Below are 27075 nucleotides of genomic sequence, written 5' to 3'. Positions count from 1 at the left end.
AAACACAGTTTGTTTATCTTATTCCTTCCTTTTTTCCCTTTCCCTTCTATAAAAGTTGCCCTAGTGATGTGTTTGCCTTCAAACATGCACTCTTGATCTTGAATGCGCATGCCCTTTCACATGCCCACGCACGTTCCACCTGCAGACCGATGTAAACTAAGCACTTTTTACTCAGAAGGTCTGAATGAAACACTGAGTGAACTCTTAATCCTTCAGCCAGCAGCTCATGTAAACACCAAATGTAGCAGTGATGCTGCTGTTAAAGAATCTCCCAACTGAACCCCATGGAATCACCAAGTGCTCCGGAAACGACTGGCTCTGATGGAGTCAAAGCTATTTATAGCCTGTGTGTGTATGCGCACACACACACACACACACACACACACACACACACACACACACACACACACACACACACACACACACACACACAAGCGTCGCCTGGGTTACCGCCACCACACAGACCCCGAGATCACACAGAGGGAGCTCCAGGTCTGTACGTAGTGTGAATGAACATGCGGAGGAGAAAGGAAGTCTCATTCCAAATTTTTAGCATTTGGTGCCATTTGCTTTAATGGCCGAGCTGGCAGAGACTCCACGAGTTTGTGCAAAAGCATTTAATAAGCAGATCAAATCCCCCCTGAGAGTCATGAACACATTCTTCAGTGGAAAGAGTAAAACATCTGACCTCCTTGTGAAAATGTCTTAACATGGTCAGTGTCACAGCTTTGCTTAATTTGAATAGTGACCATTTCTTCTTCACTTGTCTTAACTTTTCTCTGCTTAAAATTGTTCAGAATGCTCAAATGTTGTTTTATTTCCAGGTTTAATAAAAAAAGAGATTTTCAGTGTAGTCTCAGGCTTTTTGATTGAAGTACTTTTTACTTAAGCCGGCTAATAAATTGCCATTGTAGTACTTTTTACTTAAGCTGGCTAATAAATTGCCATTGTAGTACTTTTTACTTAAGCTGGCTAATAAATTGCCATTGTAGTACTTTTTACTTAAGCTGGCTAATAAATTGCCATTGTAGTACTTTTTACTTAAGCTGGCTAATAAATTGCCATTGTAGTACTTTTTACTTAAGCCGGCTAATAAATTGCCATTGTATTCTGCCTACAGGTCAATAAATGTGTGCATGCTAATTTGATTAAAACGATCGGATATTGAATATGTTAAACACACTGGGGACGAGTTTCATTCAGCATCAAATCATAGCTGTTAGAACAAATCCATTGTATCTCCATTTTTAATCTTTTTTAATTCAGTGATTTGAAAATGTCAGCTGCCCTTTACATTTTTACATACACATGTAAACACCTTTTTTCCTTCTTCTGTAAAGTTACCAGTTTTAGATACAAGGTTTCACATGAGCTGACATTGTTCTTGGTGTGGTTTGGTAAATTGGTGTTGTTTTCTGTAGGTCTAGTAACTCAAGCATTTACAGCCTATAAAAATGTTCTTGACTAAAGAATAAAGTACCAAGTTTACTGTGCTAGGTTAAACTACGTGCTACTGTTATTGTAGCCTGTTGTGTTTATCAAGCTGGGCTGGATTAAAATGTCTTTGTTTTCAACAACTTTCATGTCAAAATGATTTATGACCATGTACATGGGGCACAAGGGAAGGCATACCATGTATGCAGTGTGGCCTTATCTGTGTAGTTACATGGCCAACAACAACAACAAAAAGGCTCCCTTATGCAACTGTAGAACGTTCTAAAGCTAGACAGCATATTAGGACTGATTATATTACATTTTTTAAAAATGCTTTAGTGCATCTTAAAGCCACATTTCACATTTAAATTGTCCAAGTCAACAGCCACCTGCCGCTGATTCACAATACTGTTGTCAGTTGGCTGAAGCCTAATCATGACTCCCCAGACTGGAAGAGGACTCGCTGGTCTTTGTCGTCTTTTTCTTTTGTCTTTTTTCTGTCACTTGCTCTTTTTCCATGTTTACAGTATTAATTCTCCAGAATGTAGCAGCACTTGAGGTGACAACATTAAGTGCTCCTCAGACAGATGCTTCCATCTGACCCACACATACCCACACGGTCCAGATACATCACACGTACACTGAGTACAATGTTCTTGGACTTGTGGCAGACTAAACAAACCCTGATTCGACTATGAGGAATGCTGTTGGATTCTGGCTTGGATATTGGATTACAGCCTGGAAACACACAATGTAATTTGCCAGATTTTAGGACATAATCCAATCCGGACACCCAGACGTAAATCAGATAGCTCTTATTAACCAGGCCTTGGAGTTCTTGTTCTGTTGCCCACGTCTAGCACCACTTGTGGTTGCTTCCTGTATATGTGGTGCAGCAATGCGTTTAATTACTGGTTTTAACATTCCTTCGTTACCTTTGCCTTAGAGCGTGAAAATACGTTACATAAGTGGTCACTTGCAAGAGGAGGGAACAGGCTGAAGAATTTACAAAAGGATCCTTTTACAAAAGGAAAACACTTGCCTTTCGACATTCTAGTGTCACACAGCTAAATAACTAGCTTAGGAAATTCAATAGTGCAGTCTGTTCCTTTTGTTTTTTGAGAAGTCTGAGCTTTGTGAATTATTGACCATTTGCAAAATTATGATTGACACGCCTCTCTAAATTACACATCTGATCTTAAATTACTAAGCTAAAAAGTGGTGGAAAAGTAGGAATGTATCCTGATCATCTGGAGGATGGATAGTGTTGTGTTTTTTTTTTTTTTGGTTTTTTTTTTTCCTGAAGCTGAAAAAATGTTAAATTGATTATTTAGACTGTTTCATTTCTGCTGTGTGGATATGGTTGGTTGCTCAATAACAGGTAGGACAGTTGATCGTCAACTTTGATCAAGAAGTTTAAGATTTCCGAACTTAAAAAAAGATATGATAAGGTTTGCTTCTGCAGTCTTAAGACCAAAAGTTTCTGTAATATGGACCCCAGTTTGAATTACAAATGTAGTGCATTGTCCTTTTCCATTGCTATTAGCTGTGTAGTCCTCAGATTTCTAACTAGCAAGATGAGTAAAATGACCAAGTTAGCTATCTGGTATAATGTGATGTGGTTTGCTACATAGAGCCCAAAATGTAGAAAATAAAGTTATAATTTTTAAGTATTTATTTGCTCTGGATTAGAAACAGCTTTGTCTACCATTTTTGCCCCTAGTTTTTAAAGGGAAGTTTCAGATTGCTGCTGAAAGCCTCAATGTTTGCTCCGTTCCATATCCCTTAAAAAGGTCATTTAATAGACTTGGTGTCAGGAACCCTACCCCAGCCCCCCTGGCCAGTGGAAAATGGCAAAGACATGTTGAAACAGAGTAAATCCATGTAAAGAACCTGTATAGAGTCATTAGTGTTGGCACCTGTTCCTGTCTCGGCACCCAAGTCTATGAATAAACATGCTTTCTCACCAGACAGGTTCTGAACCATTTCCGTCACATACTTAGTAAAGGCGTTATAGTTTCTGAAGTCCAGCCTCAGAGTTCAACATATCTCCCCAGACTCAGCTTTCAAAATCATTTCCGCCTTCTTCCAAGGAAAGATAGCTGCTAGTAGAACGCCATTCCTTACACACTACATTACCTCTGATCATTCAAAAGACTGAAAGTAGTTGCTTTTATCTGAAGTTGGATAGAATTGGTCTGAAAATTGTTTTCTGGGAAGAGACTGGTGGTTTCAATAAAGCATTTAAAAGGGCATCTAAAACAGTGTGTTCAGTAAATGCCTTTTTGTCTGTCTTTCTACCTTTTTCACTTTGGTTTTCTTTTCTTCTGTCTTTTACTTCTCTCTCTCTTCTCTATTCTCTGTTCTCTGTTCTCATGACGTTCATAGAAGTTTCTGGGTTGAGGAGTTCGAGTCAGGCAGTGACTGCCCACTAGGCCTGGGCACCACACTCAGCGGAGGTGAAGAGAGGGGGAGGTAGACAGGGGAACAAGGCCGACAGCATAATGTAGGGCTGGAAGAGAAGCTATAGAATGAAAGAGAGTGAGAATGCGTAACTGTGACAGAGTGAGTGAGTGAAAGAGAGGGGCGAGGGGCTCAGAGGGCTGGTGACTCACCTCCCCGTCTCTGTCGTGTTGCCGTGCCTCGTGGGTATGTGTGGGAATCCACCACAACCCAATTAGAGCCCACGCATGTCTCTCTCACATACTCGGGCACGCTCGCAGGTGAATAGAAGGCACAGAGGAGAGTCAGGCTATTGACTGGAGTGGAACAGGCAAAGAGGAGTGAAGAGGAGGAGGATGATGTCATACAGCAATCTAGATCACTTTAACGTTCTGTACGAGTCCCTGTTACACTTTCACTGAATGAATGAACTTGTCTGCAGTTTCAGTCACTAGTCCTTGTAGAATGGTGTCTTCTGTTAGTCACCAATTCACAGCACAGGAATTTTTTTCCTGCTCTAACACCTCAGATTCAAACACAAAGGGATTGAATGGAATAAAAGAGTCAGTTCAGGGGTTCCCAGCCTTTTGCATCTCGTGGCCCACACAAACGACCAGAAAAGCTTCTGCAGCCCACGAGAAGATTTAACTAATCCAAAAATGTTTTCTGACTCACCTAATGAGACAACTGATGTTGTTTGAAAGCTACCAAGTGATGGGTGTCCAGCTGAAGAGAGAAAAGTTGCAAATGGAGTTCTGGGCCTTTTTGATTTGGTTTAGATGCATATTTTCTATGTTTAGTCTTCAAGTGGCAGTGTAAAGTGTTTAGATTCAAAGCTTAATTTGACCATGGTTCATTTGACCATAGTTCATTTTCAGTTCCCATGCATCTGCGCTACGTACTCACCGCTGCATTTTCTTTGCTCCGGATTATGCTTGGTTTTCTTAGTGGCTGCTTTACTTAGATTGAAAAGTGAAACATTTTGCAGTGACTTGCACCAAAAATATCAACTAACTAGCATTTTGCCAGAGCAATCAATAAGCTTGATATAATGAAGATATGAAATATTTATCATTACAAATTGTTTTAGAAATATTCTTGGTTAAATGTCTATATTCTAACCACTTTTTCAGGTTAGACAAAAACAGACACTAGTATTCCCACAAATGAACATAATTTAACTTTTTCAACATGTTACATGTTGGGTGACATGATAGCTTTCATTAATGTGGCATTAATTTTTTATGAAAACGTGGCTGTTGAGCTGCACTGGTCGACCGTGCTCAGCGTTCTGCAGACAGATATCATGCCTGAATAATTAGCTACCTGTATATTTTAAGACGGCCTCAGACCACAGTTTCGGGTTTCTGACACCAGGCAAAACAGCTTCAGGTCTCAGGAAACCACAAGTAAAATATGTCTCAGCTCTCATACATCAGCCAAAGTGGAACATTTCCAACAGCCTCAGGAGAAATGGCTTTGGAGAATAAAAGTTAAGCTAAGTAGGGTCCTTCGCAATTCCAATCTTTATTTCATTCTTTATACATGGCCAAATTTAAGTAGACAATCCACACGAAAACATTTTTGAAACAAAAATTTTATGTATTTCATAAAATTTCATATTTCAACACTGTTTGAAATATGACTGACCACTAGGTTGGTTCTGTGTGCTCAGCAGTTGTTGAGGGTGATTTGGGACTCAATCAAGTTTAGAATATAATTAGTTTTACTTTTCCCTGCTCTTGGTTCTAGTAAACCGGTCATCAAGTTGACTGTAAGTATTAAAAATACCTCAGTGATGAATGAAAGATGTATGACTTGATGATCGTTAACCAAAGTCAGATTTCAATCAGTTCAAATGGGTTGAAAATCCAGAAAAACTCTACTTTTCAGAGACAGTGGTGTACCCATGGCAATGTAAACAACATAACAGATTTTCTACTAGCAAAAATCAAACTTCAATCTGTGTGAAACATTGAATTGCATTGGTCCGATGGCCTGTGAGCCAAAGCCTTCTGTATATGTAACACCAGCCGTCACTTAGTTTGAAAATTTCCAACAGAATCAAGACTGAACATTTACATCTCTCCAGGCAAAAAAAAAAATTGTTATAATTTGGGTGCTACAACATAGTTTAGAAAATTCAATGCCAACTTGTCATTAGCCATCATTCTTTATTGTTGACCTTAGAACTTTTTAGTACAGGACCGCTGCCCTTTCCTTGCTGCATGCCACCCCTAGTGCCACCTACAGTAGAGTTAGCCACACTGCTGCAGGGTCTAACAGCTGCGCTAGCTTGTCAGATCCAATAAGACTCCATGCTGCTCTAGACATCCCCACTCACAGTCGCTCATTTCAGTCACTGGTCCAAATTGCAGTTCAGAAGTAGGGCAGTTTCATTTCCGGAGAACCTCAGAACATTTGGATTTGAAAAGCAACAGTGAATGTGAGGTTGAAGTGCACAGTGTCAGCTTTCATTTGAGAGTAGTTCTTTGTCAATTGTGTGCTGCTGTAAAAAAGTTGACTCTTCAGACTGTTGCGATTCTCTTGTGCTTGTAGTTTATTGCTTAATAAATCAGTCATCAGATATATCAGTGTCAAAATTGGTGTGTTGATAGGAAGCAAAAACGCAGTTAGAAGGAGCCCACCATGTGTTCACCACCTGCCCACCATAAAACACTGTAATAGTGGATGACTGAACAGTACTTTTGATCCTGAAGGATAAACTGTTCATGTTGTTGGCTACCATAAATAGAAGAACGCACCATCATGACCCCAGAGGGTTTACCACAAGAGGCAACCCCCTAAAATGAACAGTAAGAAGTTTACCAAGAAGGTTACAGTTTACCACAAATCATTTGAAAATAAGTACAAAGTTCTTGAACAAACTTTTGTGGACAGATGAGATGAAGATGAAACTGTACCAGAAAGATGGATGAGGAGAGTGTTGATCCTAAGCAGACTTCCTGATCTACTGAAACAGTGTTATGGGGATGTTTAGTTTACATGTCTTTATTGATGGTATTTCTGATGGCAGTGGCAAGATGAATTGTGCAATTGGTGGATGGTGCTTCACCTTGCTGAAGGACAGTGACCCAAAACATAGTACTAAAGCAAGTTTTAGGACTACAGAAGTTCTCAATAAAGAAAAGTCAGTCAACCAGTCTGAACCCCATTGAGCATGATTTTACTAACTGAAGATATCACTGAAACCGCTGAAATATATGTGCACAGTCTGCGTTATTGTTTAACAAATTCTAATTAGACAGCGGTGCTATGCTTGATTTGTCGTCCTCTGTGGAGTAATTTGAATGTTAATTTTAGCAGATATTGTGGTCACATCAGTGTACTTTTTGTGCTGCACCTGTGTTCATACATACAGCTGGGCCTATGTATAAAAGGAAATTCTGGTTGATACTCCCAACAAGGTTGTATGACTTAATCAAAACTCTGCACTTTAACGTCATATTTGTTCATTGTCAATGTGTCATTTAATTCTAAAGTGCTGGAGCACGGAGCTGGAAAAGTGCTAACTTATGGTCTGTATTGTATGCTTTGACTGACTACTGTGTAGAATATTTTAATAAATATATGAACATGAATAAATGAAAACCAAAACTTTAGTGACTGATGTAGATTTACATATAGACTAGTTCAGCCAAGTTGTCATAGAGCCAGCTCGTCTGCTAATTCTCAAGCCCTCAGTTTGCTCCTTCAGGTGTTTCAGAATGTTATATACTTTATTGTTACTATAAGGGCAAATTTGTCATTTTGCTGCCTAACTGTGTACAGTTTAGGAGCAGCGCAGTGTTGTCAACAGAGCAGCGCTGCTTGGGGCAGTTACTTGCCCAACAACACAACCTGTTCTACCCAGTCTGTCATGGGATTTGAACCCATGACTTTCTGTTTATTGGCCCACCTCACTTACTACTAGGCCAGAGATGCACAACTCCGGTCCTGTAGGTCCAGCAAAGTTTGGTAGTTTCCCTTTTCAAACACACTTGTTAAACCTGGAAATTAACCAGTGAGTGTAATTGGGTGTGTTTGAGCAGTTAAACCACAAAACTCTGCTGGTCAACGTCTCATCACTTACACTGCTGCACATAAATGCATAAATAAAAGAAAAACCTCTGTGGTAAATCACAGTGATTATTGCTGTTTCGTTCTATACAGGTTTTATAGCTTTCTCTTCATCCCACTCTTTTGAGAGATTGTGTATTTTTCCGGGCTCTGTCTGCTAGAACTGTTCTGAGGTCTGTAATCACACCTGTAGAAGCTCGGAAGACAGGATGGTCCTAGTGGGTTGTGACTGTGTGAAGTGATTTGGGAATCCAGCCCCAAGAGAATTGAGTTCCAACGTACCTGGCTTTAACTGAATGCCTTCATTAACTGCCACTAATTGTATCAGTTTTGTTAAATTAGGGTTGTAGCCCAGGTTGGTAGACTACCAGAAGCAGGGTTGGGCAACCTTGCACTATAGGATCCAATTGTGTTTTTTGATAGATAGAACAAAGTATAAAGTTCAGTTTTCAGTTTTATTAACATCCGACATCTCTACTAATAATATATCTTTTGATAGTCCACAGATTTTGCAGTATTTTTAGCACTCTCTACAGTGAGTAGGGTTGCCAGATCCAGGAACAAAAACTCCAGCCCAAAGGTTCAAAGCTGCCTAACAGATGGGAAACTTTATTTTCTCCCACCACTGCATTTTCAAACTAGTCCACTATGGCAGGAGAACCGTGGCAACCCTAAAGGCAGGTGTGTGCTGTACCAAACACTCTACAGCACAGTCAGAAAAAAATAAGGGTGTGATTCTACATATCACATTAATCCAAAAGGGAATGCAGACTCTTTCTAGGTCAGTAGTTGCTATGCTTTTGTTTATGAGAGATTCTTTTTAGAACTGTGTTCTTACTATTGCTGGTTTGAGGATTTGACTTGCCATGTCCCACTTAAGCAAGCGTAGACGTTAACTGAATATTTCTGCCAAGCTATCATGGATGTTAAACCGTGTTTACCTAGACATGTTCCACTTTGGCTGTATTTCTCCTAGATAGCATTATGGTTCCTTTGTGAAGCCCAGGCAGTCCTGTGTTGTCTAAATTGTATGTGCTTTAATGTTATTTCACTCACACTTTCTCTTTCTGTCTGCTTTTCTTTTAGGATTAAACATGCCAACATCGTTTCCCTGGAGGATATCTACGAGAGTAAATCGCACCTCTACCTTGTCATGCAGCTGTAAGTGATGTCTCTCTTTGGGCTGAGTGTAGCAGGAGCACTTGCCTGACTTCTAAAGAAGCTACTCATGATCTAGTTCAGTTGCTTCTTTTAGCCCCCTATTTCAAAACACATTCGTGTTCTGAATCTCGACAGCATTTGCCACAAAAGACAGGGAATTGTGTCTGTGTGTGCGCTCATGTAGGTGTCTGATAAAAATACAATTGAAATACAGTTTCAGATTTTAGTCAAGCGCACTATATATAGGAATCTAATTCAGGGGTCTCCGCTACTGGGGCAGCAAGACTGCTTTGTATGGTCCGTCACATATTTAAGAGTTATCCTTAACTCCCGTATGAGTCCCATATAAATAACAGTCCCATTATAAGCTCTGTTTAATGTAGGTTTACGTAATGCTAAAACATTAAACACTCTGATTTTAAACTACTACTACTACTACTACTACTACAACACCTACTACTTCTTCTACTACTACTACTGCTAGTACTACTACTAAAAATAATAATATTAATAAAAAAAAAAAATAATAATAATAATAACTAGGTTTGTGAATGAACTTGTAAGATGACTTTACAAAGCATTTACTATGGTATCCCAGATGATTAGTAAACTGTTTCTAGACTGCTGTTGTGGTGGTTGTTAAGGCGTTGCTAGACTGTTGCTATGCTTTCCCAGGTGGTTGCGAAGGTGTTGCTAAGCTGTTGCAATGATATCCCAAGTGGTAGCTAAGGCATTCTTAGGCGTTTGCTGTTGTATCCCAGATGGTATCTATACAGTTGCTAGACTGTGGTATCGTAGGTGGTTGCTAGGATTCATTTCCTAAGGGGAAAAAGTATTATTATTATAATAATTATTATTAGTCATGCTTCTTCAGAGCTCCACATTATTTCAATAATAATAATAATGGTTATTATTATTATTATTATTATTATTATTATTATCGAAATAATGTGGAGCTCTGAAGAAGCATGACTCAGAAAGGAAATGTACAAAATAAATGTACAAAATTTGCACTGGAGTGGTCACTGGTTAAAATATGAATGGGAAAGTGTGTAACACTCTACATGGCATCTGCAGGTAAAGTCCCAGCTTCAAAAAAGGTGCAATAGCCAGAACAACCCAAAAGCCAAATTCTATAAACTATTTGAAGTTTTTGTCAGATTTTGTCAGTGATTTAAATACGTTATTTTTGTGTATTTTGATCTCCTCTCATTTAAAGAGTCTGATCTTGCATGGCTCTATGGACTGATGAGTCTGCATTTGTTTGGTATTACTTAGATCATGAGAATCAGAAAATGCAACCAACTTCTAAGACTGAACTTAAAGGTGTGGTAATATGGAGAAAATAATAGAAGCTGTAAGAAAGTCAAAGAGTAGACAGATTAAATACAGAAAAATTGCTATTATATTGAGTTTTAGAGGCTTTTATGCTTCTGTTAAATATTTTTTCTGCTTTTTTCCTGAGGCTGAAGAGCATTTCTGTTGTGTATATATAGGGACGCGTGATAGGGACCAAATCAGGAACCCATGCCCTCGTTAGACTATCATTACAGAATGACTGTGTGCTGACCTCTCTGGTGGACGCTTCCTGGCATGCCAGTCCTCATCCTCATGCCATACGCCACAGCGCAGTCAGAGCAGGAAATGGTTGCCAGATAGCTGGGTTCTGTCTCTGTGGAAGCAGGTGTCTCCCAGTTCATCACACTGCATTAGACGCGTGACTTGCAGCCAATACTTTCATCTCTAAAGTAAACAAATTTTGAGCTGGCATGTCACCGTTTGCCGCTTTTCCAACTCGTCGCTTTACGTCTCTCTGAGAGACAAGAGATGGAGAGCAGACTTGCTGTCTGAATATTCCTTTTCCATCCTTTTTTCCGAAGTACATATTTTTCCTCTCTCAATGCTACAATGTTCTGTCCAAATGGAGTACATAACCACATAGCACAGTCGAGCAAATCTACCATTTAATGTACACAACTGGACCTTAATACCTTTGAGGGTATATCTACATTGTTTGTCCCTTGATAAATGAAAATGTGCCCATACAGAACCTTTATTTCTAACACAATTTAATACAGTATTTGAGCATTAAGAAACATTTATTTATTGTATTTTATTTTTTCCATCTGAACTCTTGTATGATTTTAGGTGATTTTATTACGTCGTCTGGAAGGTGTGTGGGGTGTATACGTTGTTTTTGTGTGTGTCTGTCTGTCACTGTGTGCCATGCCCTCTCTCCTATGTGCAATGTCAAGCCCCTTTAATTACACATGTGCCTCAGAGACTCTCTATTGTCTCGTCCACTGAGAAATCAAGGTAAAGGCAGACAAACACACACGCAGAGCACCAACTGAGTATCACTGGGAGAATATACTCACACCAGTGTCCTCTCACCCAACAGATAAAATGTCATGAGAGGGAGGAAAGAGAATAGAAAGCGAGACAGAGAGAGAGAGAGAGTGAGAGGGAACCAGTACAGGGACGTTGTGTCCCTAATCTTGGTTTCTTCCTCCAGTTTCTGTTTATTAGCGCTGGCTGCCTGTCAGCGCTGATCTGGCCTGGTTTAGTATTTCCTCTTCTAAAGGTTTAGATTAGGATGGAGGCTAGGAGCTGCCAGCCCTAGATTTGATATAATAAGAAGCCAAAATGAGAAATAAGAAGAGTGTGAGGGAAATAAGTTGCGACTTTTAGATTTTGGTTCATGGCACAGTAGCACAACTGTCTATACATTGGCCCAATCATCAGAAAATTACATATTCACTTCTTGCTGATGCCACAGCTGTTTGTGGCCTGTAGTCCAAGAGGACGTAATTGGCCTTGCTCTCTCTGGGTGAGAAGGATGTCCTTCCCTCTCAACACCATCACTTAGCATGATGCTAAGCAGTGCAGGCGTCTGTTTTCTGAAGTAACAGAATTGGCAGTTAGTGTTCTCCTCCAAGCATGTTGTGTTGGCTTATAAAAGATGCAGTGCTGCTTCACATGACTTAAAAGCACATGCTAGCTGTCACTCTCCTGGCTTGGTACAATTTATATTTATTTGCTGAAAAACAGAACATATAAAACGTGCCAAAACGTTTGTGTAGGCCACGTTTTTCATCAGTATGTGAAATTGAGTAAATAAATAGTAATTGTGCCATAAAATGTGCAGAAGTGTGTTCTCTGTAGAGGATGAGATATCTTTCACTTGGAAAGTCATCAAATTGTCATTTGACAAGGGACACCCAAACATGTGCATGCTAGAGTGTGGGAATTGGTACTATTGAACTAAATTGGAGCGATATAATTGGGTAAAAATACAAAAAATAGATTAAAAATGTAAAGAACTCCTTTCCAGTTGGCTCCTCATGCTCATTTCAAAGCCCAAGCGTCCTCTTAACTTCTTCATACTCTATTTCATATTTCTATCTTTGTTTTTGAGGAATGCATTTGTTTTGAGTCAGTTATGTAGCTCTTCTTGCTGTTGTGGCTTATATATAGTGATGTTGGTTAGGAGAAAGGCTTGATGTCAGTTATGTGTTGTTTTTGGTTGTTGTTGTTAATTCATGCAGAATCAGAACAGGTAGGCAAAAAGAAGTGATTTCTATAGAGGGGGAATGGAAGGAGCAATGGTAGAAAGATAGACTTGACGGGGGGATAGAGGGGATTTGAGAATGGAAGGAGGGCGTAATGAGGCAGATATATATAGATAATGGATGGGTTGGGTGTTTTAAGAATGGAAAGAGAGGGAGGGAATAGAGAGAAATAATAGATGAAAAAAGGCAATGGAGGGATGGATGGAGGGAGAGTTTGAAGAATGGAAAGAGGAAGGGAATTGGGAGGGATAAGAGAGATGGATAAAGAGAATGGAGGGGGTTGAGGACTGGAAAGAGATAAGTGAGAAGGCATGAGAGGAGTAAATAGAGTCATTGGAGGGATAGATGGGTAGATTGGAAACAGAGGGAAGGATGGAGATGTTTTAAAAATCCCAATCTTGAATGCTTTTGTTCTAATTGTATCAGATTTCGGAGTGCATCCATGTTCATGGCTAAGCTGTTGTTACCCCTGTACACTTTCATTTCACAATAAAAGCACTTACAGTTTACTAGGGCAGATCTAGCAGAGCATACCACGTTTAAAGTCACGGAGCTCTTTAGTGCAACCCATTCTACTGCCAGTAATTGTCATTGGAGATTGCATTGAATTTATACACCTGTTTACAATGGATGTGGCTGAAACACCTAAACTGAATATGTAATATATGTTATATACATATGGGACATTTAGTTGAACATCATGTCCCGACATTTAAAAAAACATACATAAACATTTAAACTATCTATCTATCTATCTATCTATCTATCTATCTATCTATCTATCTATCTATCTATCTATCTATCTATCAGCTCGTAAATACATACATACATACAAACACACACACACACACACACACACACACACACACACATATATATATAAACAACAAACAAACGTGTGTGTGCACATACATTCACAGTGCTTCATGCTTTACAAAATAGAATCACCACAAGCACCAGGGTCTCCCCTAGGGTCCCCCAGTTCAATGCAATGCTAATTAAAACTTAACTTACTAAAGTATGAATGTTTGTTCTGTCACGTTATTTGAGTTTTCTCATCGTCACCATCTTTTTATATTGCAGTTACTTTAGAAACTCATTTCACACAAACAGATTGAAATGGAAAAACAGCTTGCATCGCTAATGACGTTAGACTTTCAGCAGTGAACAAAAAAATTATAAAAATATGTACAACAGAGTTATGATGATTCACACTTCAGAGTTGATTTAACCAAATATGTCTGTGTGTGTGGGTAGTGAGTGGTAAGCGTTTTGGCAGAAAATGAGTGTAAGGAGCTCCCCCTGGGGGTGAAGGAGGAGTAGAACATCACCAGCTGGCTCTGAGTGGCCATGCTGTGAGGCAGTCTGTCTACAGAAACTGTAAAAGTGTATGTATGTGTGTGAGGGAAAGAGAGAGAGAGCAGCTTTGACAGCATATTTTCCTGTTTGCAGGGTTTCTGGTGGGGAGCTCTTTGACAGGATTGTGGAAAAAGGATTTTACACAGAGAAAGACGCCAGCAAGCTCATCCAGCAGATTCTGGACGCTGTGAAGTACCTGCATGACATGGGCATTGTACACCGAGACCTGAAGGTGAGGCCACAGAGGGAAGCAGGAGTGAGTGAAGTGGCACCAGTTAAAAGAAAGTCAAAATAAGCAGAGAGAGACAGATGGCCTAGATGTAAAGCAGCAGCAACATTAAACACAGAATACACAGTTACATGTCAGTATATACATTACAGGCTAAAAGTGTGGAAGCAAGCCGTGACTGTCTTTTTCACAGTGTGTTTTATTGGCATCTACAGTGCTGTGCAAAAGTCAGAGACCACCCTCAATTTTGTACAAACAAAAACCCAAAACTTAGAACTGGTACAAAATGACTTGGGATTGTATCTCTTTACATTAACTTAAATTAAAGGTAAGAACATTTACGCTCTTACCTTATTGGGTGAAATGACCCAATAAAAAATAGTTTGTTTTCTGGAAATGAGCAAAAGGATGTGACTGACTGTGATTTGTAAGATTTACCAGTGGCGATAAATGAAACTTGAACTTCAATGATATAAGGAAACGAGTTTAAACATTTTAAGGTAGTTAAATGGTTTAAGAATAGATTTTTTTTCCTTTGCTCTTTTGCTACTGTAAAAAACAAAAAAAAATCAAAAAAAAAAAACAAGTAAAGCCTTAGTGAGTGTTCTCTTGGTAACATCGCACAAAACTCATAAGATCCCAGCAGGCTGTTTCTTGAAGACATACTTGTTATATTCTTGTCATATTCTACATGGGAGTGCTGCGGTAGTCCTGGTAATCCTCTGTTGTAATTTTCAGTTTGGCAGTACCACAGGAATACCAGACTCATACCACAGGACCTTGTGTAATGGGCCACTCTTTTGGTCTCAACTGAACTGTCTTAAGACACAACATCGTTCTTATGACAAAGTGATGTTTAAGACATGCCTCCTCTTCAGGATACACAACATAATTACTTTACGTTAACTTTCATGTGTCAAGACAGAGACAGTGTCTTCATCCATACGTATTAAAATGCTCTTGAGATGTCTGGACATAAGAAAATGCTTCAAGACATCTTGTCTAATACTGTCAAGACATCTGAAGACACAGTGACAGCTGGGCGTGATATTTTTTGACACACAGGTAGAATGCACCTACATTTTAAAATGTCCATTAAATTCTGGCTATAATAACTTATTTTTAGCGTTAAAAGGGACTATTTATGTAAAGAAGCTTGCAGTATTTCGAAATGATATCCACAGTTTGCCTAGAAAAGTGTACCAGTATTTTTTACACAAACAATAAAATATATGCCCACCGCTAAACAATCTTTGTACATTAGTAATTCAGCATCTAGCAGGACAGAGCTGAAGTTGAATACCCAGTTTTCTCTTTTTGAATCTTTCTGTTCTAAAATAAAATGCTAATCCTCAAATGTTGGAGATGGCTGGAAGCACGTTTCTGCCAATAAAACATTTATAACCATTTATAAAGTCGTAACAATGAAAAAGTTTCCCATAATTGTCATTTAGTGTCTCATAATTATGATATGTTATCTCATAATGATGAGAAAATATCTCATAATTATGACTTACTGCCTCATAATTGCCACTTAATATCTCATAATAATGACTTAGTTTCATAATGGTAGAAAAAATCTTAATTAATATGAGATAGTAAGTCATCATTACAAGAAACTTTCTCACTGTCTCATTATTATGATATAATATATGACCATCTTTTTGCAAGTGGTGAAAACATCCATAGAAATGTAAGCAGTTGCAAAGGAGTTTGGATGCTTTCTCCAATGTGAATAAAATGAAACACAAAATTAGTGTAATTAAATGTTAATAAGAAATGTAACAGTGCAAAAATGACATTGTTTTAATCACAGATAGACGTAAAGGGTCACGGGATAGTTTTCCAACTGCACAGTATATTACAACTCCTGCAACATGTGCTATAACACAGCTAGGAATTAGATGGTCATGTGTATTAAGTTGTGTTCTGAATTGCATCATTCATCACTCACAGAAACAGTAGGTCCACCTACTGCTTCATTCATGTTTTGGCCTACACGCCTGATGCAAGAACAGTCCAGTGTAACTGTGGTTTCAGCTGTCTGCCAAGTTTCTGTAAAGGCACAAGAGACTACATCATTTTTTATATTCTCCATGACTCTGATTGTTTGTCTCTTGTTTGCCCGAGACCTTACATTGTGCATGTTGCCTGAAGGCCATGAGGTGCCAGTGCCGGCAGTATCTTTGGCTTCAATTACAGGCTCAGGTCCAGCAGCTGTTGTCCCATACAGCTGAAAAGCAGTACCTTCTTATCTCTGGAAGCTGGAACAAACATTCATACAAAAATGGACAAATGTAACAGGAGCTGCTGTACCTGGCAGCCGCTCAAGGCAGCAGCAGAAGATTTTTGAAGTGGTCCACTGTGAAAGCCTCAGGTTTTGTTCCTTTCTGAGAAAGAGTTTGTTTGTCCATCCAGAATAGCGAAGAATAAACTTCCATTCTGAATTTGAAAATCCAGATGTTCATTTTCCACAGCCTACTGGTTGTAGGCCATAGTATATAGGCTAGCAGTTGCCTTTGGCAGTATTTTGATTGGCAATATTTGGCCTGGTAGAATTCCCCACATGTAGAAAACTGATAGAAGATATTTAGCACAAAATTACACAAAGTCACAAGATTAAATATAATCTACTTTATTGGAAAGCCTACACACCCTTTAAAAAGATCAACTTTACATGGCGAAACAAAGGCAGTTAAATAGGTGTGTCCATCAGGCTCTGTTTCTTACTGTACAAGAGTAGTAGGACAGTTTAAAACTTGCATTAGCATAATGCAAACTGACATCTAATCATGGACGAGTCATTGAGATGACTCAACATCCATTGCTGTATCATGGATCCATTCATTCATTCTGATTTCACCCTTTCTTCATCACACTAATCCCGAGAGCCAGAGTATATAGTAACTAATTAACTTGCCACTTGTTTTCCTCCAAGGTTTCTGAGGTCAGTGTTATTAGTCTCGTTAGTCTCTGGGCTTAACGAGCTCATTTGTTTACAGGCTGTGAAGTGAAGGATGTACAGATTAATCCTCACACATGGGTGAGCTAATTAAGCCTCTCGCAGAACATGGAGAATTAGAGTGAGAGTAAGAGCGAGAGAGAGAGAGCGACTGTGTATGTGTGCAATGTCTTACTGTTTTAAGTGTGTGTATCCACAGCCAGAGAACCTGCTGTACTACAGCATGGACGAGGATTCGAAGATCATGATCAGCGATTTCGGCCTGTCTAAGATCGAAGGCTCGGGCAGCGTGATGAGCACGGCATGTGGAACACCTGGATACGTAGGTAAGAAGCATCATCATATGCACCTGTGTGACGTAGACATGTAGGTACAACTAAGGTTGTACTGGTAGGGAACTAATAATGGTGACTGGTGACTGATAATGACCAATAATTTTACTGTCATACTAGTTCATACTATTGTCCATATGCAGTCGTATGCAACAGTTTGAGTGCCCCAGGTCAAGTAACATGTTGAATTTCTACATAAAAAGAAGTTAACACATCCTCTACAGAGAACACATTTAATGCACAAATACTGTTTATTTACTGAATTTCAACGTATTTGTGTCATATGCCACATTACACAAGCTACACTGCACATTATGCTTACTGTGTGTTTATTATTGTATGTACGCATTGCAGGAAATGACCGTGTTTATCCCCTGTAGAAGAAGTGTTAGTTTCTTTTTTTCACGCTTTTGCATACGACAGCATAAGCGCAGTGAACTGTGAAGACACTAGATGCTTCCTACATTTTAGACTATGTGGCTCATTTGAACAGTAAGTTTCCAAAGGCTGCTTGGCCACTGATGTACTGTATCATACACCCCTAATTAAAACCCACTCACAAACATTGGTGTAGGTTTGATTCATAAGTAGTCAAGATGCCCTTCCATGTTGTCAGTGTCATAACAAAACCTTGTATCTGCAAAATGGTAAGTTTACAAGAGATGAAAAATATGTTCTTAATGTTTTTCACTGGTCTTTTTTTTAATAATAATAATTTTGGAATTTTCAATTCTGTTTCAAATTATTCTAACAATTCATATTGTTCTAACAGCAACAATATGTAAGACAGGATTGGTAGACAAGTCGTCTTTATTCCTAGGTATCTAGGTAAATTATGGCAGTAAATGTAGGGAAAGGTGATTAATAGGAGTGTAATTGGGGTCTGTGAGCATTCACTGTGTTGGCTTGTGAACGCATTGGTTTGTTTGGCAGCTCCTGAGGTGTTGGCACAGAAGCCGTACAGTAAAGCAGTGGATTGCTGGTCCATTGGCGTTATTGCTTACATACTGTGAGTACCACTACTGGCTACGGCTAGATCACTGATATTAAAAGCTGTAATTCTCTTTGTACTCTCTTTGTACTTAAGTATACACTACCATATCACAATTGTGTAGGAGATACATGTATTAAAGGGACCTAATGTAATGCTACTATTAGTTTTCAACTACGATACTATTTATACAATGCTGTTTTAAAAGAATAAAGAAAATTAATCCAGACTTATCAACAGAACTGTAGATAAATCCTTAATAACTAGGAAAGCTGTATTAATGCTGAATGTACTTTCATATATATATATATATATATATATATATATATATATATATATATATATATATATATATCTTCTTTCTAAGTAGGAGAACTTGCACAATCAGTGGCTGACTAAATACTTTTTTGCCCCACTATATATATATATATATATATGTTTATCATTGCATCTCAGTACAGTACATTTCTCTATATTTTATTGTATTGTCTAAGACGATAAATCCTCAGCCCTCTATCTTTCTCATTCTCCCTCACCCTCTCTCTCTCTCCTCTGCTCAGTTTGTGTGGCTACCCGCCATTTTACGACGAGAATGATGCCAAGCTGTTTGAGCAGATTCTAAAGGCGGAATATGAATTTGACTCTCCGTACTGGGATGACATCTCAGATTCTGGTGGACTATTTTTCTTTTTACTTCACAGTATATCTGTTTTGCATCTGTACTGCACTAGCTTTGTGATTGTATTATTACTTATTGTAACTGTGATACATTCTGACTGGCTGGAGGACTGGAGGATTTGCATATTGCAACCCTTTGCAATATCTGTAAAAAGAGCTTAAGTACAAAGGTATTGAAATAATTATTAACAGATGATATATTATGAAGCCCTAATATCTACCCTGCAGTATTTTCTGGACTTTTGTCTCTGCTTGACATTGCTACTTTTGCCAGAGAACCTGACGTTCCTGGTTGGATGGCAATCTTTTATAATAATAATAATAATAATGAGCTCCTGAGCATGTGATGGAATTATCACATTATAGCAGAAGATAAACTAAACCAACTTTTTTCTCTTTTCCATGTTTTCATATGACCTTATGGAAGAAGTTAGAATTCAACATGGCCCTGAACTTTGTTTTTGTTTTCAGCTAAGGACTTTATCATGCATTTAATGGAGAGAGACCCGAGTCTGCGCTACACGTGTGAGCAGGCACTGCAACACCCCTGGTACGACATTGTATTAAACACTAGAACTGTCAGTTATCTACAAAGTTCACAGTTTATTAGGTACATTTGCCTTGTATCTAAACTCACTGGCAGTTTTATCAGAAGCCATTCTATTTTTGCACTTCGTAGGTTTACAGTTTACAATTTATCAGCACTCCTCTGCCTTCAGGTTCCCAAGCTTGGTCCCAAAGCACCCCTGCACAGCATGTTTTAGTGTTTTACCAGCTCTCAGCTCCCAGCAGACCAACTTCAAGTCATGAAGAGCTTGTAAATGAGCTGATTAGTTGGTTCAGGTGTGTTGGGGGCAGGGGAAACACTTATATGTGCAGACCAATGAAACAAAATTCAGAATTGGTTCTGAAATCTGATTGGCTGAGCTACATTTGAAGCCCATGTGAAATACTTGTCCATGCAAATGGATATAAGAACCATGATCGGGAGTGAGCTTTGGCCCAGTGTACCTCAGGCGCTCTCAGAAGTCATGACCTTCCACCACATCCTTGTCTATAATTGTGCACACTCCTGTGTTATATCCTCACATTGCATGTAACACACTATCTCCGAGAATATAGATGGAATAATTGCCTGTCTGTCACTTGTGGATCTTTGCTTCCAGTTTGGTACATAGTAGTTTTTAGCAGGCCTGTCTAGCATGACCAATTGCTGATTAAACTCTTATGTACAATTCGACTTGTATGATAAACCCAGTTATTCAAACTGGAGCTGTATTTTATTGAAAAAATAAATAAAACTGATAATATTGGCCAAACATTTTTATTTGTTTAACAGCTACATAGCTCGCCTAAAAAAAGCGACAGACCTTGTAGTGATATGATAGTGGGTGTTGGGCTCATACATGTGTATCAGACACTGTTCACTTGCTGGGGTGGTGCTATTGATGAAAGGGAGAGTGTGGCTGGTCAGTTGTGTCTTGCAACAAATAGGCTACAGTCAGTAATTGTGCAACAATGTGCACCTATTTTAAAATAATCAATGAGTGTAGGTACAAAGTAGGTGTACCTAATAAACAAGCAACTAGTATAAGTTGTAAACAAGTATATGTTGCTGTCACTTGCATATTGTACCATGGAACTCATAGATTGTTATTAAATGCTAAATTTGTTATATTGAGCAAATCAGCACATGATTCTTGCTACACTGGAAAAAAATGTGCTTTGCATATGTTTCATTTAAATCGGAACCTCAATTCCTCATGAATAAAACATCAGTGCAGTTTTAGCTTTCAGGTTGAATCAAGCACATTTAATGTGTCACTTTTTCCAGTGGAGGAACAGATACAGAGTCCTATGCAAGAAATGTTCTATTTCAGAGAGTGATTTATTTTGCATCGATTTTTGATTAGGGAAAAATTATCCTAAACTATCTTCTAAAGTTGGAGCTTTTTCTCAGAACATCTTTGATGGCTAAGCTACAGGACAGCCGGATGGATCTGGTTCTATTTCTCAATCCCCGCTGGCTGCTCCAAAGGGACTTTAAACATTGCTTTCATTGGCAGAAATAAGGGATGACTAACTCTGATCTCCATGGAGAGAACTGAGGGAATTAGCGTTTTTGTTTTTGTTTTTCCAGGATTGCTGGAGACACGGCTCTGGACAAGAACATACACGAGTCCGTCAGCGCTCAGATCAAGAAGAACTTTGCCAAGAGCAAGTGGAAGGTCAGTGCCTGGCTAGGTGCCGCAGCTTATCTGTACTTTCATTCAGTCCAGAGCAATTTATTTATTTCACCTGTCCATTCACTACAAGTTCAAGCAGTACTATTTAATGAGAACTATGACCAAATACATGCACATTCATTTGACCTAATGTTACTGTTTATATTCTGTTATATTTTGAATCTCTCATTCTCTGTTTACAATTCTTTTAATCTCTCTGTCTCTCATACTGTCCCTGTTTTTCCCCGTTTTCTCCCTCTTCTTCTCCCTCAAGTCAAGGCTGAGGAGCTTTACTGGAATGAGGATATTATGTTGCACTTTAAATGTGTTTTAACTGTGTACATCATGGCAGAAACAAATCAGTATCAGTGTATACAAGCTATGGCTTATATTTTGTATCTACCATACAGTTTAACAAGCATCTTCAAGCAATATGCAGGGATATCTTCTTTGAACTTATCATGGAAAGCAATATGTGCCGATTTATGGATTGAGTTTGGTGTAGTATGCTAACATTTGTAAACGTTTAAGCATACTACCATTCACTCCCCAGTTCATACAGTCCATGTGTGAATATTAAACTTCAAAGTGGCTCATTATGAATTCACTGTTTTTGTGATGTCAAGAAGTTACACGTCTGCCCTATTCAGCATAAATAAATGTAGCTTGTTCGTTCATGTTGAAGTTTTAATTTTTAGCCCAGGCAGGTTTTTCCATGAGGCACACTACAGCCAATAAGAATAGAGGTAATTTACATATTTAGGATGGAAGAAGAGAAAGCCCCTTTGAGAAAGAAATTGTCTTCAGTGTGCTTATAAAACAGATGATGGCATATCTCTCTCTCTCTCTCTCTCTCTCTCTCTCTCTCTCTGTCTCTCTCTCTCTCTCTCTCTCTCTCTCTTTCTCTCTCTCTCTCTCTCTCTCTCTCTCTCTCTCTCTCTCTCTCTCTCTCTCTCTCTCTCTCTCTCTCTCTGTCTCACAGCAAGCGTTCAACGCTACGGCTGTGATTAGGCACATGCGACGGCTGCAGCTGGGCACCAGTCAGGAGGGTCAGACTGCTGACCGCTCACCACACAGCCCCTGCCACGAACGCCTCCTGCTGCCCGAGGGAACCGAGGAAGAGGAGGAAGAGGAAGAGCAGAGCCGTCAGTGCCTACACACCACATTTCGCCGCATTTTTAAGCCCAAGTCCAGATCACGCTACACTGAAAAAAAGTGATGCTTTGAATTTATTTGATTGAAACATGTCCCTCATTTCCACATGAATACAACATATCAGCACAGTTTTAGCTTTCACTTTGAATCAAGCATATTCAGTGCATCACTTTTTCCAGTGGAGGAACTCTTTGGAGCTGCCTGCACCGATGGGATTTGGCAAGCCAAGTCCAGTTAAGAAGCAAGGATGACCAAAGTGGAGCAGATTTCTTTCCTCTGGTTGAGTTAACTGTAAATTGCCTTAGAGTCCCACTGGTCCATGGTCTTTACATCAGTATAGAACTGCTTAGATGCATTATCAAAAATGAATTGCATTAACAACAGGCTCTGTACCTCTGGGATCTAGTGATGTCTCTATAGAGCAGTTACAGTCCATTAAACTGGGTTGAATCAGTGGTGTTTATATGCTTTAAAGTGTATGCTCAAATTAGGCCGAAATTCACCTGTTGTGAGTAATGCATACAGGTCACAGAGGATTTGAAGCATAACAGTACCTACATGCTTACTTGCATCATGTTTGCATGAGACTAGCATGCTGTTTCATTAATATTGCATGGAATTGTTTTTCAGTTTACTGCATTAATCAATTTATTGCATGTGCATTTCAGTCACAGAGCATAACTGATCTCCTGAAGGTTTAGTGCTCATAGTTTTGGCAGGCAAGGCAATGCTTATTATCACACTTACATGGTCCACACCTCTGTTGTTATCTAAAGTCAACCTTAAATCAGAATAGCTATTTTCTCCCATGTTTATGGTCACATTACAGGGGCCTTTAGGCCTAAAACTAGAGCTTAATGTGTCATTTTTCATGTTGAAGCTGTATTCTGTACTGTATTCTGTATAGCATCATGAAAGCATGAAAGTATTCATGATATTGTTATTTTCATGTGTCTATTCACCAATGTCCTCTACAATACCCAGCATACAGTATGCAAATACATCATATCACTGCTGGGAATCCCTGTGGCATCAACCAGTCCTGACTACTAGGCGCTGATCTAGAGGCTAATAAATATAAACAAGACAGCATGAGTGTAACCCTAAGCTCTGCCATTCAACAAAATCAGAAACAAACAGCGATTCAATCTTTATTTGGCACAAAATTGACACCACAGTCAAGTTTTTAACCTTTCAGCCAAAGATAAGCATCTAAATAGCCTGCTAACTTTAGCTTTCAGCTTGTTTTTGTCCTCATCTCATAATTTGAGTAATTCATTTTCTCCATTGTATTGATGATTTTAAGGCCGATACTGTAGTTGTATGGTTGCAGGAACATTAGCTATCTGGCTTCCTTCAGGCTTCAGTTGAAAAAAAACACTTAAAAACTTCAAATCTGCCTCACAAGTGTTGGAGGTTTTTGGAAAATTATCTCCCACCTTCAGGATATATCATCAGAAGATGTTTTTCAGTCTTTAAATAGATACATTTTACTGTTTTGGCCAGAGTGATACATTAAGTATGATACATCTCTTGTTTTCTTGTTTTTCTTCCGTCTAAATCTGTTTCTCATAAATACATCATGGTACAGATGGAAACTGCATTGCGATTTCCCATTTCATGTTGACTTTAAGCAAAGATGGTTAACATTAGCAAACAGCAGTACTATGTGGGTGTGAGCAAAGGTTTAAGCTTTTATAAAATAGCATAATATCAATGTGTTGTGGCTGTATTTTGTAGTAAGATTCTTTTGTTTCTTGTCTTTCCCTCCTTACTTTGGTTGAGCACCAGTATTACGTGTCCTTTTTAGTGTGTGCTTGCTTTACATTGTATTTACATTACTCTCTCCCTCAATTTCTCTCTCTCTAGCCTCACAGAGGGATAATAGCGGCTGTTCTGAAAGTGCTGGCGAGGGTGCGGAGAGAGAGGGCATCCAAAACTGCACCTACCACGTCCACCCAACCAGCCGGGTCTGAGCGCCTGTCAATCATCCTGCTGCAACCAATGACTTGACTGTCCTGTTGTTTTTTTCCCACTGGAGCCCTGCCACACCCCCAGTCTGGCCAGGAATACTGAGTAACTCCAGTATTTCGCCACAAGGAGGCGCTGCAGTGTAACGAATCCAGGTGGGAAGAGGGTCACTATGCCAATGGAGGGTATTCTGTTTATGGAGAGGTGAGGCGAGTTCTAGGAAAGGAAAAGGCGAAGACGCCTGCCACAGCTGCATCATGGGTAATGTAGGCTAATAACAGGGAGCTGGACAGAGATTGGACAGTGTTTTTAAACTTCTATTTGACAACTACATCTTTCATCTCTCTATCCTTGAACGTGGAGTGCAGTGGTTTTAGGTCTGTTTTAGTTCTAACATGTTTCACCTCAAGCCTTTTAGCCTGTGCACTACATACAGTTCATTAATAGTCAGTTACATACACTTATACCAGTCGGACTTATGAAAACTGATCGCAGGTTATATGAAATCATTAGTAAGTCATAGTTATACAGGCCAGGGAGGAAGCATAATGGTATAGATACATGCACTATATTGGCATGATACTCTCATTAAGGTTATTAGGCGGCTCTCTACTTCAGTTCAAAGCATTATTTTTGTACATTCATGGTTTTTTTTCCATCTTATCTTTTGGTTTTATTCAATGAAGAGTCTTGTAACATTGTGCTGCACCAAACCAAGTCTGCATGTGTTCTCAATACATCGTTAATTTGTTGTTTTATTGGATTTTTCCACATCAGACATCCTCTGCAGTGCCTTCATGGTTGCAGTATCATAGTTTTAATATTCTTCTTATTCTTATTATTATTTCTTTTGTAAACGTCTGTTCATCACGTTGAGTGCTTCAGTTCGTTATTCATTTTCAGGTGGTACTCAATGTAAGCTCTAAATGTAGAAACGGTTCTTTATCATACATTCACCTACAGGGCGTATCCTTACACGCCAGCTATGCACTGTTGGTGGAGCTTTAAGAGAACGTCTAATGTCTATTACCTTTCTTGCAAATGCTATGGTGTTCCTGTGTTTTATAAAGCCCTTTCATTACTAAAAAAAAAAAAGATGGTTTTACTCAGGGGAGGATGATATGTATGAATTTTGGGATTTTAAATGGTAGTGTTGCAGAATATGATCTAAAATACAGATATTGAAATATATATATGGAGATGGAGATATAGGCTGTCACCAGAGAAAAGAACATTTTCCCATTGTTGGGTTCTGTTGTAATATTTCTAACATTCATACTGCTTTGCATCATTGATCCTGTACAAAAGTGACATTAAAGAATTTTATTGTACGCCATGCGTCCCATTTGATTTGTTCCCCCATACACCTTTTGTTGCAAGCTCTTTTTCTGCCTATACACAGATTTGGCACCTTTTTATTCCAACTGCCTTTTACCTGCTTTTGCTGCAAGCTCATGTTCTGTTTGGCTTTGCAAGTTCATTTGCTTCCGCTTTGATTTTCACCAGTCAGTATTTGTTCCACATAAAACGTCTTGAGTCGGACTTTAGCAGAGACGCAAAACAATGAAATAAAATGCGATATTAACTATCTTTATTTTGATATTCATCCATAGTTGAAATTTTGGTATGTTTCCTATTGAGAACCTTTTGGGTGTCTACATTGCCAGCAGGTTCTTTGCTGGTTCTTCTGAAGAGCCAGACATTCACTGAAACCCTAGTAGGTCAATGGAGCCAGGACCTAGACTCTTTATTCTGGGTCAGACTGGGTCCACTCGAAACTCGAGTTTAGGTTCTTCTGCATGTATCAATGTGCCAAATTAAATGTAAGGACAAAAAAAAAAGAAAGAAATCTATTGAATCGTGACATGCTGTTCTGATTTTGTTGTGAGTTCATTGATTTGTTTACTTTTCTTTTTTTTTCTCTGTGCTTTTCCTTGGATCTAAAAAGTCCACTTATGTACAACTTTTCTGCTTGTGTTTGCGCTGATTTGTGAGTTTGATTCCGTTTCTTTTTTCTTGAATCTACAGTTAGTCACCAGTGTAGCCTGCTGCGGTATTGCTTTCGCAAAAGATTCCATGTATTGATCTTGAACTGAACTTCCATTGCGGCTTTACAGGCCAAAAGAAGAATGACGTCTAACTGACTGACCGCTTTTGTGGTGACTGTGCTGTACTCTGGTATATATATATTTTTTCCAAAATAATGATTGTCATCTGTATCGTGAGGCATAGACGGTGAGTTATACAATGTTTGTCTGAAAGTTGTGCTGCACAAAAAGTATCCGAAAAAAATCCATATTTTTATGGTAATTAGTACAGTTTTTGTTGGTAGGCTAAGAATGGGTCAGCAGAGGGACGACATCTGACAGTGTCAGCTTTAACACAATGGAGATTCAAGAAATTTCAAGACTCTTAAATGTTCAACAGCAAGAGATTGTAGAAAGTGATGCTAATATCTACTCTTCTGTACGCTTCCTGAGTTAA

General features: G+C 38.9%; 1 protein-coding gene across 3 annotated transcripts in view; it reads left to right on the top strand.

Annotated features, from left to right (window-relative positions):
- camk1b (calcium/calmodulin-dependent protein kinase Ib) overlaps nucleotides 1-25922 on the top strand; it is a 79718-nt gene extending 53796 nt beyond the window's left edge. For 2 of the 3 annotated variants that reach the window (XM_017712175.2, XM_017712158.2), the window contains exons 4-12: nucleotides 9043-9117; nucleotides 14142-14280; nucleotides 17439-17565; nucleotides 18505-18580; nucleotides 19123-19235; nucleotides 19712-19790; nucleotides 21381-21468; nucleotides 22448-22610; nucleotides 24490-25922. In XM_017712175.2, coding sequence (XP_017567664.1) covers nucleotides 9043-9117; nucleotides 14142-14280; nucleotides 17439-17565; nucleotides 18505-18580; nucleotides 19123-19235; nucleotides 19712-19790; nucleotides 21381-21468; nucleotides 22448-22610; nucleotides 24490-24596 — 967 coding nt within the window. In that variant the 3' untranslated portion in view covers nucleotides 24597-25922. Of the gene's footprint in view, nucleotides 1-9042; nucleotides 9118-14141; nucleotides 14281-17438; nucleotides 17566-18504; nucleotides 18581-19122; nucleotides 19236-19711; nucleotides 19791-21380; nucleotides 21469-22447; nucleotides 22681-24489 lie in introns of all 3 variants that reach the window. The other variant, XM_017712166.2, reaches the window with a different exon arrangement.
- The last annotated feature ends 1153 nt before the right edge of the window (nucleotides 25923-27075 follow it).

This window comes from Pygocentrus nattereri, chromosome 21, assembly GCF_015220715.1.
Source record: "Pygocentrus nattereri isolate fPygNat1 chromosome 21, fPygNat1.pri, whole genome shotgun sequence".
Classification (NCBI taxonomy): domain Eukaryota; kingdom Metazoa; phylum Chordata; class Actinopteri; order Characiformes; family Serrasalmidae; genus Pygocentrus; species Pygocentrus nattereri.
Note: the sequence above shows the minus strand (reverse complement) of the source record. Positions and strands in the feature narration are given on the sequence as shown.